Source organism: Euleptes europaea, chromosome 20, assembly GCF_029931775.1.
Source record: "Euleptes europaea isolate rEulEur1 chromosome 20, rEulEur1.hap1, whole genome shotgun sequence".
Taxonomy (NCBI): Eukaryota; Metazoa; Chordata; class Lepidosauria; order Squamata; family Sphaerodactylidae; genus Euleptes; species Euleptes europaea.
In genome coordinates this window covers 16,774,123-16,789,044 of record NC_079331.1, presented here as the reverse complement: position 1 = coordinate 16,789,044, position 14,922 = coordinate 16,774,123, and the positions used below count along the sequence as shown (strand labels likewise).

The 14,922-nt window shown below is 47.5% G+C and overlaps 1 protein-coding gene across 3 annotated transcripts in view; it reads left to right on the top strand.

Moving 5' to 3' along the window:
* MEF2A (myocyte enhancer factor 2A) overlaps nucleotides 1-13,985 on the top strand; it is a 60,061-nt gene extending 46,076 nt beyond the window's left edge. For all 3 annotated transcript variants that reach the window (XM_056865799.1, XM_056865800.1, XM_056865801.1), the window contains 5 exons: nucleotides 3,204-3,394; nucleotides 7,182-7,226; nucleotides 9,962-10,088; nucleotides 12,114-12,240; nucleotides 13,628-13,985. In XM_056865799.1, coding sequence (XP_056721777.1) covers nucleotides 3,204-3,394; nucleotides 7,182-7,226; nucleotides 9,962-10,088; nucleotides 12,114-12,240; nucleotides 13,628-13,985 — 848 coding nt within the window. The remainder of the gene's footprint in view (nucleotides 1-3,203; nucleotides 3,395-7,181; nucleotides 7,227-9,961; nucleotides 10,089-12,113; nucleotides 12,241-13,627) is intronic.
* The last annotated feature ends 937 nt before the right edge of the window (nucleotides 13,986-14,922 follow it).

The window sequence follows — 14,922 nt, the reverse complement described above, 5'->3', positions numbered from 1 at the left end:
TGTCGGGATCGAACTCAGGTCGTGAGCAGAGCTTGGACAGCAGTACTGCAGCTTACCACTCTGCGCCACGGGGCTCCTACTCTCTCCATACCATGCATAATTTTATAGACCTCTATCATGTGTCCCCTTAACTGCCTTCTTTCTAAGCTAAACAGCCCTAAGCTTTTTAACTGCTCCTCATCGGGTAGTTGTCTCTCAAAAAATGGCACTTTATGCTTTGGCGGCCAGGAAAATTAGGGCAAAGCTGTTAAACGAATAGTACCTTTTTTGTTTTTTGAAGAAAGACAGTTAGAGCCAAATTTTATCCTTCTTGTTTTATGTAAATGAAAAACAGAATGTTGGGTGTAATTCAAGAATTTTATAATCTTCTGGATTTTATTAATTTTAGCATTTTTTAGCTTGTTGTAATAATATTTTAGATTGTAAAGGCCTATGTCCGTGGACAATAAACCTACTACTACTACTACTACTCTTGAAATCTTATACCCTGAAAATCTTGTTGGTCTCTTAAGATGCTGCTACTCTCCAATTTAGCTCCTCCCCATAAGTGTCTCCTTGCTTGTGTCTGAACCAAGCCTGGCCTATTGACTGTTTTCAGGTGGGTAGCTGCATTCGTCTGTAGTAGAAGAGCATGATTTTGAGTCCAGTAGCACCTTCAGAGACCAACAGGATTTTGAGGTGTGTGAGCTCTTGTGAATCAAAGCTCTGACGAAGGGGGCTTTAACTCTCGGGGGCTGCCTCATACTGAATCAGACCCTCGATCCGTCAAAGTCAGTATTGTCTGCTCAGACCGACAGCAGCTCTCCAGGGTCTCAGGCTGAGGTCTTTCACATCACCTACTTGCCTGGTCCCTTTTAACTGGAGATGTCGGGGATTGAACCTGGGACCTTCTGCATGCCAAGCAGATGTTCTACCACTGAGCCACAACCCCTCCCCTGTAAAGAGCTCCTGGACTTGAATCTTGCTATTTGGGATGGGGACATGAAGCAAGCTTCTGTTTGGGACCTCCCTTGGTAGGAAGTGTTGCCTTTTAAAACAGAACAGTTACTGCTTTTTTTTTTTGAGGGGTGGCTGAGCTCAGTGAACTGTGGTATCCATGAAATAAACATTCGCCTCTGTGTTTCATGGTGTACACACGAGGGTCAGCTCGCCGAGTCTGCTCTGCTGAAGTCCAGCACACAGTTGTAAACCGTTGATGAGGTCCGTGGCGTTCCTCAAGAAAGGAAGAGTAAAAACGTTTCGGTTTGCCCAGCTGACATTCAGCGGGCCGCGTAGTGTTTGTAAGCTCTTCAAAAGTCACGTAGGCCAAGGTTTTGGCATTCCTGCTGTCAGGATATTATCCCCCTTCTGGCAGGGTGAGAGCGGGGAAAAAACATGTGTCCCAAATGGGGTGCCAAAGGAACGGCGAATATTACGCTCAAAGTACAGATGGCATTAGGACACCTTCCCGACTCCTGGGACCCCTCAGCAGCTAAGCTGATAAATCGTGCCCTAAAATGTAGCCGTCTCTGCATATTTTTTCCAGGAAAAGGCACACACCCCCACACACAAACACACACCTGTCCTGGCTTGTGTAGACCTCTTTCCCAGCGTCTTTCAAACTTTCTAGCTTTAGGGAGCGCTCTATACCAGGGCTTCTTAAACTTTTTCTACTCGCGACCTCTTTTCGCCCGAGAAATTTTTACACGACCCCAGGTGTATAGGTATATAAAATAGGTATACAGATCAAACATTTACTGATGATAAATCATAAATAGAGCAAAGAAGACAAATGTAATGACTACAGGGGAATTACACAACTTTAAGGTTGACAATGAGGAAACTGAAATTGTTGAAGACTTTGTATTCCTTGGTTCCATCATCAACCAAAAGGGAGACACTAGCCAAGAAATCAGAAGGAGATTGAGACTGGGAAGGGCAGCCATGAAGGAGCTAGAAAAGATTCTGAAGTGTAAGGATGTGTCTCTGGCGAACCAAGATCAGATTAATTCATGCCATCGTATTCCCTATTACTATGTATGGGTGTGAGAGCTGGACAATGAAGAAAGTTGATAGGAAGAAAGATTTCTTTGAAATGTGGTGTTGGAGGAGAGTGTTACGGATACCCTAGACCGCCAAAAAAACCAAATCAGTTGGTTTTAGATCAAATCAAGCCTGAACTGACCCTAGAAGCTAAAACGACTAAACTGAGGCTGTTGTACTTTGGACATGTTATGAGAAGACAAGAGTCACTGGAAAAGACCGTCATGCTAGGAAAAGTTGAAGGCAGCAGGAAAAGAGGAAGACCCAACAAGAGATGGATTGACTATAAAGGAAGCCACAGCCCTCAATTTGCAAGATCTGAGCAAGGCTGTTAAGGATAGGACACTTTGGAGGACATTGATTCATAGGGTCGCCATGAGTCGGAAACGACTTGATGGCACTTAACACAACACACACACACAGAGCAAAGAAGCCTTTTACTGTTGCCAATTTTTTCGCGACCTGCACATTCCGACCCACAGTTTAGGAAGCTTTGCTCTATTCCAACGCACCTGCTGTGACCTTCCCCTGCCCCTCTGTTATAGAGAATTCTGGGAAGTGTTGGAAGGCCTGTGCTCATGTAGGGCATTGGCTGAGCCTGTCGGCTTTCACAGAGAGATGGTGAGGCCTAGGCACATGCGCCAGGGTCACAGACATCCATGCGGCCGTGCGCTGTTCAGGGAACAAGTCATGGTTCCGTGCGGGCTTCCAGGGAAGTTTCTTGATCATGACTTACCTGGTTCAGAGCGGTTCCTCAGTGGAGCAGGCTTCCTCGGGAGGTGGTGAGCTCTCCTTCCCTGGAGTTTTTTAAGCAGAGGCTAGATGGCCATCTGTCAGCAATGCTGATTCTATGACGGCAGATCATGAGAGGGAGGGCACCTTGGCCATCTTCTGGGCGTGGAGTAGGGGTCACTGGGGTGTGTGTGGGGGAGGTAGTTGTGAACTTCCTGCGTTGTGCAGGGAGTTCGTCTAGATGACCCTGGTGGTCCATTCCAACTCTATGATTCTTGAAGTTCCCGTTGGGTACTCAGGCTCCCATGGTTCCTCTTAATACAGCTGTATGGGTATATTTTTTAAAATGCTAGAAGTTGTCAGGTGTGTGTACGCTCCCTGGTGTAGAAAAGGAACTTAACGTGTTTTAACGTTTGCTCCTTATCCCCCCCCCCCTTCTTCTGCTATAGGAAATGGGTTTGTGAACTCACGAGCTTCGCCCAGCCTGCTTGGCAACGCTGGTGGTGGGAATAACCTAAGCAAAGTTATGCCCACCAAATCTCCCCCTCCCCCTGGTGGGGGCAACCTTAGCATGAACAATCGCAAGCCAGATCTCCGCGTTGTCATCCCTCCATCCAGCAAAGGCATGATGCCTCCCTTGGTAAGTTTTTTTAAAAATATATATATATTCTTGGTTTGGGTGTTTTTAAAAAGTGAGATCTGCCCAGTTTGCCCATCTGTGTGGACAGAGCAGTTTCTTCACACATTTTAGACGCCTGTCACAGAGGGCACATGTGATCACGGCAATCCTTGAGAACTTCCTCTCCCCGTTTCTCTTATTATCTGTACAAGGGGGTATCTGGACTGGGTAATTCCTGCAGTTATTTGCACGTAGGAGCTCTCTTACCATGAACTTAGGCCGATCATGAGAGGGAGGGCAGGAAGAGTTGTGTCAGTGCTTGGCTCATGTCCCTTTCTTACATGCCCAGGGCAGTGCTGATCTCTTTGGGGCCAGGAAGAAATTTCCCTCCAGACCAGTTTGGCCAGGAATCCTGGAGGTTGTTTTTTGTTTTTTACCATCTGGGCATGGAGCAGGGGTCACTGGGTGTGTGTGGGGGGATACTGAATTTCTTGCATTGTGCTTGGGGGTTGGACTAGATGACCCTGGTGGTCCCTTCCAACTCTGATTCTATGACTGTTCAGTTTTAATTGTCCTACCCGTGAGAAGGATCACGTGCAGTGAAATCATGAGGGAATATCTCAAATTCTCAATCTCCATTTTTCACATGAACACACGAAACTGCCTTATACTGAATCAGACCCTTGGTTCATCAAAGTCAGTACTGACTACTTAGACTGGCAGCGGCTCTCCAGGGTCTTGGGCAGGGGTCTTGCACATCACCTACTTGCCTAGTCCCTTTAACTGGAGATGCCGGGGATTGAACCTGGGACCTTCAGCATGCCAAGCAGGTGCTCTACAAACTGAGCCACAGCCGTCCCTTCCCAGGGAACAGAGTTATCTGTGGTGAAAAGGAAGGGTGGAGCAGGTCTTTCTTTGGTCATGTTAATATACGTGTTTGTTTTACCCTTTTTTTATCGCGAGATCTTGGTGCACTCTTGCCAGCACATCCTGTGACATATTTCTTTGCCAGTTCCAGCCTGCGTGGATTGTTCTAGGGTAGCCCTTCCTGGATTCATCCTGCCCTGGATGGCCCAGGCTAGCCCAATCTCATGATATCTCAGAAGCTAAGCAGGGTTGGCCTGGGTTAGTACTTGGATGGGAGACCACCAAGGAAGCCCAGGGTCACGACACAGAGGCGGGCAATGGTAAACGTGCCTCTGTTTGTGCCTTGAAAACTCTATAGCGTGGCCGTATGTTGGCGGCGGCTTGATGATGCTTTCCACCAGCCTTTCCTGGGGCGCTTTCACACATACCGACTAATGCGCTTTCAATTCACTTTGCAGCTGGATTTTACTGTGTGAAACAGCAAAAGCCACTTGCAAATGATAGTTAAAGTGCACTGAAAGTGGAATGAAAGTGCATTATTCAACATTTGTGAAAGCGCCCCTGTTGTCTAGGGCTGTGTACTATTTAACAAAAGAGATCCAGTGTGGTGTAGTGGTTAAGAGCGGTGTTTGGAGTGGTGGAGTCTGATGATCTGGAGAACCGGGTTCGATTCCCCACTCCTCCACAGGAGCAGCGGAGGCTAATCTGGTGAACTGGATTTGTTTCCCCATGCCTACACATGAAGCCGGCTGGGTGACCTTGGGCTAGTCACAGCTGTCTCAGCCCCACCTACCTCACAGGGTGTCTGTTGTGGGGAGGGGAGGGGAAAGGTGATTGTAAGCCAGTGTGAGTCTCCCTTAAGTGGTAGAGAAAGTTGGCATCTTCTTCTTAAAATTCTGCACCACGAAAAGCTGAAATCCGCCAGTGGCATAAATTGCACATGATCACTATGTTGTGTACATTTGAGTGTTCACTACAACTAATTCCTGTGCTGCTCGTTGGCATGAAGAGTTGTGCAGGCCTCTGAGCCCCTTTGGAACAAATAAATAAACCTCAATTTCTGCCCTGGAGTTGGAGGATTATCCCCTGCAAATACCGAACGTTTTAAGGGAGCGTTCGGTCACCGAGCAGTCCTGTGGTTTAGTGTTTCTTTAATTCAGCCAAAGAGATTTTAAATCTCCATGTGACTGTTAAAGTAATGCTCTCCTCAGAGGTGGATCTGAGCAACTGCTGCACCTTGATCCTGGTACGGCACCAGTCTAGCTTCTGAGATAGCATCTGGTATTGCCACGTGCCTTCAAGCCTTGTTTTTGTGAAACAGTGTTTTAGCGAAAGCTAAGATTCCCAAGACTATAGAGCAGATGTCTCAAACATAAGGCCCACGGGCCGGATCCGGCCCCTTGACAGCTCTTATCCAGCCTGCGAGCCAGCTGAGGCAGCCTCCTCCCCACTGCCGATCCGGGCTGGCAAGGCATGGCCCGGCCAGACCGAGTGACATTTATGTCATATCCGGCCCTTGTAACCATTGAGTTCGACAGCCCTGCTGTAGAGGCTTGAAGGCAAGCGTCAATCTTTGAGCCGTGCAGAAAGGCTCTTTCTCGTTGCTTTTCTTTCCCTCCAAGGAAGATGATGCGCTGTATTGCCAGCGCACAACTGTGGCTGCCGGGCACCCATCTGAGTTTTCATTCCCAAGCACATCTGGCAGTTGTGGGCTTCCAAAAGGAGCTTGAACAGAACTGAACCATTCCACCTTTTCGCAGACTTGTCTTCTTGGCCAGACATAATTCCTTACCCCTCAATGAATTAACGCTTAGGGCTTTTTTAGCTTGGAAAGAAGGCCGCTAAGGGAAGACATAATAGAGGTCTATAAAATTATGCATGGTTTGGAGAGAGTGGACAGGGAGAAGCTTTTCTCCCTCTCCCATAATACTAGAACACGGGGTCATCTGCTGAAGCTGGAGGGTGAGGGATTCAAAACCGATAAAAGGAAGTATTTCTTTACACAAGGCATAGTTAAATTTTGGAACTCCCTGCTCCAGGATGTGGTGATGGCTGCCAACTTGGAAAGGCTTGAAGAGATGTGTGGATATGTTCATGGAGGAGAGGGGTATTCATGGCTACTGGTTAAAATGGATACTAGTCATGATGCGTACCTATTCTCGCCAGGATCAGAGGAACATGCCTGTTATATTAGGTGCTGTGGAACACAGGCAGGATAATGATGCTGCAGTCCTTTGTGAACTTCCTAGAGGCACCTGGTTGGCCACTTTGTGAACAAACTGCTGGACTTGATGGGCCTGGGTCTGATCCAGCATGGCTTTTCTTATGTTCTAACTGGCAAATTTTTGAAAACCCCAATCGAACAGAGATGCCTGTATGGAAAGGCAAAGACAGAAACACCCATTTTTTTATTCAGTTGTAATTTGTATTCTTCTGTAAGATGTTCTTTGATTGCTCCATTGATTTCACACTTTACTGTACGTTCTCATGACTGCCACTTAATCTGTCTGCCGTCTGGTAATGATAATCAGTAGTTTATTATTTAACAGCCGCTTTGAAGATACACTGAAAGTTATAATCAAACTTACGCTTAAATGCTGCTTTGCATACAGGCGCTTTTTTTGAACTGGAACTAGTATTGCTCTATCTAAATCAAGATTTCTGTCATCGAGATTAGTTTCCTCTGCGATCGTAGTATGATCGCCTGGACTCTCGTGGGCTATGAAGCGTGGTTAGGCGGGTTTTTTTGGGGTGCCGAACTGGCCAAAGTGCGGAAGCCTCCGCAGTGGCGTTGTTCTTGCCAAATTGCGTTGCAAACTCAAAATGCTGCTAGTGTGGTAAATATAGCTGACACTTCAAGCACAAACACGACTCTTTCGTTCTCGAGCACCGTCCTATTCTTAGTAACTTTATTATTATCCCTCTTATTTGCTCCGGACAGTCGGAGGAGGACGAATTGGAGTTGGTGAGTCTGGGGTCCTACTTGGTATGAGACATCAGAATCTGGAGAGCTTTTGTCTTAACCGTTTGGTTATAAATCAGACCAATGTTCCCTTTGCGGCAGGAAATTAAAAAACACACACCCCGCAACCCATCTTGGTTTGTCGCCATCTTCCACGTCAATCTGTAGAAAGCAATAATAGTTACTAGCCAACAAAAGATAAAAATTTGTTGCGGGCTTGAAGCTGATAAGGGAACATTGGAAGGGGGCCTCAAACAGCAACTGTCTGTGCAGAAAGGGAAAACTTGGAATTTTGCTCCTAAGGTGCCTCGTGGCCTCTCAAATATCGTAGTGTTGTTAGAGAAGGGACTTCACTCACTGAGTTCCGCAAATTGTAATGCAGATCCTGTGCCGCTGCTTCCCTTCTTGGAGATTACATCATTCCGGGTGAGATCACTGTTCTAGGGACTAAGTTAATTTCATGCTCTGAAAGAGAAGCAAACCACGAGGGGCTTCCCTGTTTACCAAAAGAAGTCCACAATTGCACGCTGCTATTTTTCTCTTTTCCCCTACTGGGGGGGGGGAATGTATATTAGCCTTTGGAAAGGCCCTTCCCCAAATATTTTACATTACCTTAGCCAGAGGCAAACACAAAGCGTGCTTGTTTTTAACCGGGAGCCAGCGTGGTGTAGTGGTTAAGAGTGGTGGTTTGGAGTGGTGGGCTGTTATCTGGAGAACCAGGTTTGATTCCCTGCACATGAGCGGCGGAGGCTAATCTGTTGCAACAGGTTGGTTTCCCCGCTCCTACACATGAAGCCAGCTGGGTGACCTTGTGCTAGTCACACTCTCTCAGCCCCACCTACCTCACAGGGCGTCTGTTGTGGAGAGGGGAAAGGCGATGGTAAGCTGGTTTGATTCTTCCTTAAGTGGTAGAGAAAGTCGGCATATAAAAACCAACTCTTCTTCTGATCAGTGTGTCTTTTAAAAACAACAGTATGCACATGATTTTATTTCTCAGTAGCACGGGTAGTTTTTTTTCCTTTCAGAAAGAACAATAGAGTGGCCGACTATGAGAAAAGAGAAATCTGATTTTTTTTAAAAAAAAAAATTAAGTGATTCTATTGTTTCACTTTAGTTTTAGCACAGACCTGTTGCTGATATGGGGCTCCCGTTGCATGGAAAGCATGAGAGTGCCGTGTTTCAGTTTGTTTGGTGAATGTGTACTGTGTGTCAGAAAAAGAAAGTGGAAATGTGAAGTTTTGCTGTACGAGCCGCAGTGGAACAACAGACTGTTTCTACGCACGCCCATGTATTAACTGCTGGTGATTATTCCAAGCACTGTATTACGCGGCACCTGTGCTCTGCTTCCTAAGGGAAAAAGAATATCTTTTCCCTAGGAAAACACTTCGCAGAGTTTTGCTAACTAAGTCATTATGTATTAGGCAGGTCACGTTCGTATTGTCTCACGGTGTTTGGTAACTAGGTTGCTAGACTTTTTAGTCGCTCAACAGAAATTCCTGTAAGGCTGTAAATATACATCCTTGTTTATGGGAAGTTATAGCTTATCTTCTCTGTGAGACCTGGGTCATATAGCTGTTTTACTTTTTTCAGGTTCACAACTGAATCAGGTCATAATTATTCCCTTTATAGATAGGAAACCGAAGGTTGACTCGTCAGTCAGTCTTCGGATAAGCTGTGATTTGAACCCAGGGCCCAGTCCAGTTTTATTCCAGTGGCTCACATGCGCTGGTTACTCAACCCCCTTCCCCATACACATCCCAAGTGGGAAATCTCTGTCTCTTAGGCAGGTCGTGAAAGGCAGTAAGAGGGTGTTTCTCGTATTGATTTGATGCATTTTTCCTACGATGGCGATTCTCATGCCGAAGTAGATTTTACATCATGACATCTCTGGAGCATGGACTGTTGCGTGAAACGAATGCTTTTCTTAACAGGTAGTGGGGATTTTCAGGCAGACAAATCAGTCATTTCGCCTGCTAGCTAAGGCAGCTTTACACGGTAACACGTGTGTGGGGACAAGTTAAAAGGAATCTGCCGGTCGTGCCGGAGGCATCCGCTGTTTCTTTGCCCGTGTCCAGTGGAAATAAACGTACAGCCGCAACACGGGAGCGCTGTGTTTGCAGCCTGCACATGGTGAAAGGAATGCACGGATCCACTTCCCCTGTTAAATCTTCAAACCCACAAACGTGCAATATACCAAACGTCTCACAATCTCCCTAGACGAGGACAAAGAATTGTTCCTAGCTAGCATGTCACAGGAGGAGATTGCCCTCTGGTGGTGTGACTGACTCCTGCAAGGGAATTGTGCACCTACCTAAAAAACAAAGTCCTCCTCTAAGCAACTAGGGTCAGATTTTTGTCAACGGAATCGGAGCAAACTGGCTTGAAATGGCATTTAATTCTCCACTCCACATGAGCGGCAGACTCTAATCTGGTGAACCGGGTTCGGTCCCCAACTCCTCCACATGAAGCCATCTGGGTGACTTTGGGCCAGTCACAGTTCTCTCCGAACTCTCTAAGCCCCACCTACCTCACGAGGTGTTGGCTGTGGGGAGAGGAAGGTTTGTTTCTCCTTTAAAAAGGTAGAGAAAGTCGGCATATAGAAACCAACTCTTCTTTCCATAAAAGGTGACTCAAAGGAGGGCTTGAGATGCATACTCCTCTTTCAGGACACTTGGGTTACAAAAGCATCCATTTGTTTTTGCTGTGGTTTTGTTGTTGCTTATGGTCTGATATCCATTTTGCGTGTGAACCGTTTTTAGAACACCCAACGGCTGAGCAGTTCGCAGTCGACGCAGCCCCTTGCCACCCCGGTTGTGTCGGTGACGACGCCCAGCTTGCCCCCGCAGGGATTGGTTTATTCCGCCATGCCGACAGCGTACAATACAGGTAAGCATCACATGCCTTTGGCCCTTTCCCCCCTGTTTGTTTGCACAGGCCGCTGAGAGAATTCTAAACCTTTTAACACAGTCCTCTCCCAATGTGCCACCAATTCTGGTAACATTCAGCGTGACCCTCACCTGCTGTCTGAAGTACATAAATAATAATTGCACCAGTTTAAGGAACTGCAAGCAGGCCTTCCCCAGGGTACGCTTAGATATTTTACCGCTCACAGTCTGGGAAGGCCCTTTCAGTGGGATCCCATGTAGGAAAAGAGTCTGCTCCTGTGATCAACAGTCTATTGATCTATCGCACATCACATTCCAGTGCCCAAGATATGAGGATGAGCGTAACCCATTTTTGCGGACCACATTATCCCGCTTCCCAGGAAGGTCAGGAGAAATTAGTCATATTATTGAAAGGCAGAGACAAATCTATTACTTCTCAAATGGCAAGATTTGCTGCCGCCATCATGAACACATGATTCTGATTCTACTGAATCAGACCCTTGGTCCATCAAAGTCGGTATTGTCTGCTCAGACCGGCAGCGGGGGTGGGGGTGGGGGGCAGAGTGTCAAAGGGGCTTATACCCCGTTCAGAAGACTTAAGAAGAAGAAGAGTTGGTTTTTATATGCCGACTTTCTCTACCACTTAAGGGAGAATCAAACCGGTTTACAATCTCCTTCCCTTCCCTTCCTAACAGACACCCTGAGAGGTAGGTGGGGCTGAGAGAGTGTGACTAGCCCAAGGTCACCTAGCTGGCTTTGTGTGTAGGAGTGGGGGAAACAAATCCAGTTTACTAGATTAGCCTCCGCTGCTCATATGGAGGAGTGGGGGAATCGGAACCCGTTTCTCCAGATCAAAGTCCACCGCTCCAAGCCACCGCTCTCAACCACTACACCACGCTGGCCCCTAAACCACTACACCATGCTGGCTCTTAAGAGCACATAGATATTTTGGAAGAGGAGGTGGTGATTTCTGCCGTCCCCCCCTTCCACTGCAGACCCCCACTTTGCCCCCCCCCATGCTATTCTTGAGGTCCGCTGCACCCCAGGAACATCTCAGGGGGCTTCCACGGGAGGGGGAGGAAAGAAAGTCCCTGCTGTACGAATAAATGTCATTGGATACCAGCCACTGTGTTTAGGACAGCATGCTGTCCATTCCAGGGTAGATTCTTTCAGCTCAGCTGTTGCCGCTTCTCCCGGCACTGAATGGCATTTGCCACTCCAAATCCGTGCACTCGGATTACACCCCTGACTTGTTTTGCTTCCAGTGAACTAGCAGAGTTTCAGTCTTTAGACGGCAAGGCTCTGGCTTGCGAAATGCAGAAAACTGGAGGTTTCTGAGTTTTGTCCAAGTATGTATTTCATCGATTCTGTCTAAAGAGAGCCAGCATGGTTAAGAGCAGTGGTTTGGAGCATTGGACTCTCATCTGGACAACCAGGTTTGATTCCTCCCTCCTCCACGTGAGCGGGAGACGTTAATCTGAAGAACCGGGTTGATCTCCCCACTCCTACACTTGAAACCAGCTGGGTGACCTTGGGCCAGTCACAGCTCTCTCTGCACTTTCTCAGCTCCACCTACCTCCATCTACCTCACAGGGTTGTCTGTCTTACAATCCCCTCCCCCTCCCCACAACAGACACCCTGTGAGGTTGGTGAGGCTGAGACAGTTTGGAGAGAACTGTGACTAGGCCAAGGTAACCCGCAGGCTTCATGTAGAGGAGTGGGGAAACCAACCTGGTTCTCCAGATTTGAGTCCACTGCTCCAAACAATTGCTCTTAACCACTACACCACGCTGGAGGCGCACACACACAATTTTTGGCCTTGTAATGAGAATCATCTAATATTTTTTTGCCAAGAGTGTCAGGACCGTCCTGCTGTAAGGACGTCTGGGCGGATTCCTGTTGAGTGCCTGACCTCGGGAGGGTTCTGGTGAAGATCTGGCGCTGTGACTTCTGTTGAGACAAAAATCTTATATCCTTGTGACGAATGTGGTATTAAATACCTTCTCTCCCCCCCTTCCCTTTTCAGATTACTCCTTGACTAGTGCAGATCTGTCGGCTCTGCAGGGATTTAACTCCCCAGGAATGCTGTCATTAGGACAAGTGTCTGCCTGGCAACAGCATCATTTAGGACAGGCAGCCCTCAGCTCTCTTGTGTAAGTAGTTGTCCAAAAAAGAAATACCTTGGAGGATCGGCAGCCTTTGCCAAGTTACACCCAGCTGGGAACCCCTGCTTAGGCAGCGAACTGTATTCAGGCTTGACCCTGCTTGGTTGGGCAGAATGTTCTTCTGAGCTTTCAGCGGATTGATAGATGTGGGCGGCTTCCTAGCCGAGGTGCAGGATTTATTACTTTTAGGCAGTTCTCGCTGGGGTGGGGGAGGGTCGCGCTCTTATGTATCCCCTCCTCATCCTGCTCACCCCTGCCTGCAAACGGAAAGCTTTCTCGCTTTATTTGAATAAAGATGCTGGCCAAGCCAAGCGTGAAGTCACGGAGAGGTTGCAGGGGGACAGCTGAATCGGCAGCACCATTTTGCTCTGAAATTGTGCGTTCGGCTCTCAGCGGATTGCAAATCCGAGCAGCCTCCATTGCAGAATTAGATGGGCAGCAGCAGTCGGGGTTTCATAGAATCACAGAGTTGGAAGGGGCCATACAAGACATCTAGTCCAGCCCCCTGCTTAATGCAGGATCAACCTAGAGCATCCCTGACAAGTGTTTGTCCAGCCTCTGCTTAAAGACTGCCAGGGAGGGGGAGCTCACCACTTCCCTAGGAAGCTGATTCCACTGATGAACAAAAAATTTTCCCCCTAATATCCAGCTGTTACCTTTCCGCCTGCAATTTAAACCCATCATTGCGAGTCCTATCCTCTGCTATCTGCAGTGCTATATACGGTTGGGAGTTATTTCTCTGTGTCTAAAGTGCCGTCAAGTTGCAGCCGGCTTACGGTGACCCCGTGGGGTTTTCAAGACAAGAGGTGGACAGAGGTGGTTTGCCATGGCATGCCTCTGCTTAGCAAGCCTGCAACAATGACACTGTCGGGTCTACAGAGTGTCCTCGGTTGGCTCATAACACCAACAAAACACAATGTTGCGGATGTGTAGCGATTGTAGTCTTTTGGGGCCAGCGCAGTGGGTTTGGACGTGCGAGTGCCCCAGTGTTTGTGCTCTGCCTTGGTCCCCAGTTCTCCTTTTGTCCATCACTGGCTTCCTGTTCTGTATTCGCCGCCGTAAACATTAAATCCCGGTTTCCTCAATTGTCGGGTCAGAGGGTTCTCACGCTCCAGCTACAACAGGCTACTCGCTAACTCAGGACTGTCGAACATAAGGCCCGTGGCCGAATCCAGCCCCTTGAGCGTCTTATCCGGCCCGCGAGGCAGCCGAGGCAGCCACCCCCACCCCCCATTCTCAATTTGGGCTGGTGAGGCATGGCTCGGGCCAACCAAGTGTCATTTATGTTATATCCGGCCCTCGTAACTATTGAGTTTGACACCCCTGCGCTAACTGTTCTTTCTCCTTCCCTTTCCCCCACCTTGAATGTTCCTAGGACGGGAGGCCAGTTATCTCAGGGTTCCAGTTTATCCATCAACACCAACCAAAACATTAATATCAAGTCCGAACCGATTTCGCCTCCTCGAGACCGCATGACCCCGTCCACGTTCCCACAGCAGCAGCCACCGCCGCAACAGCAGCAACAACAACAGCCACAGCAACAGGCGCGGCAGGAAATGGGCCGCTCTCCGATTGACAGTCTCAGTAGCTCCAGCAGTTCGTACGATGGCAGCGACCGGGAGGACCCGAGGAGCGACTTCCATTCCCCCGTCGGCTTGGGAAGACCCCCGAACTCGGAAGATAGAGAGAGCCCGACAGTGAAGCGCATGAGAATGGACGCCTGGGTGACATAAGCAACCGTTCCCCCTCTTCGTTTCTGACTTTTGAGTTCTCCTGACAAACGGTCCTGACATATCTAAATTTATAAATAAGGACTCGAAAGGAATATTTATATGTATATACATACATGCATATATATATCTTTGTATACATATATATGTGTGAGTGTGTGTAGTGAGACACAAAAATCAGCAGGCACTTAATACAAACTCTTCTTCTAGCTGCAGATTCCCTGTGGTTCAACAAGAAAAGATACATATATATATAAACAGAAGAATCCTCATAGGTATTGGGCTAGTCTGGCCGTTACCCGGGACTTGTTCCTTGAGAACCACATCACCTGTTTTGCGAAAGAAACATCATACCCGTATATAATCCTACCAAATTAGAGGGCGGAACCGCCGAGGGGAGCTCGCCCGTTGTAGATGTCCCTGTGTGTGTGTGTTTTCAAAACGCCGTACGGTTCCCCGTAGTCCGCTTTGTAGCAGCAGAGCAGTAGGAAAAGAAAGCAATACTGTACATAGAACAACCTTTATATTACCCGATCTAGCATGGGTCTCTCTTGCAGAGAGTGCATGGAAGGGCTGACATTAGTTAAACAAAACAAAACAAAACACCTGTTTTTGCACGTGCGAAAAAAAGAAAGTACTGGGGTCAACAGCGATTGAAAAAGAGAGACGCGAATGACGAAGGACGTAAAGAGCTCGCATGAAATATTCAGAAGATATTAGCCTAGGAGATAAAACCATAAAAGAGAAAAAAATTTAATATATTAAGTTATAATTGGAATACGTTGAAAAAGTTTCCTTTTTATGTTCCTCCTGCCTTTTTTTAAAAAAAAGAAAACGTAGAAGACCAGTTTTAGCTTGTGTCTATTTTTTATTAAAGAAAACCATACCCTCCTTGAAGACTATATAGAAGGTTATATACCGTACTTTTTGAACGCATTCT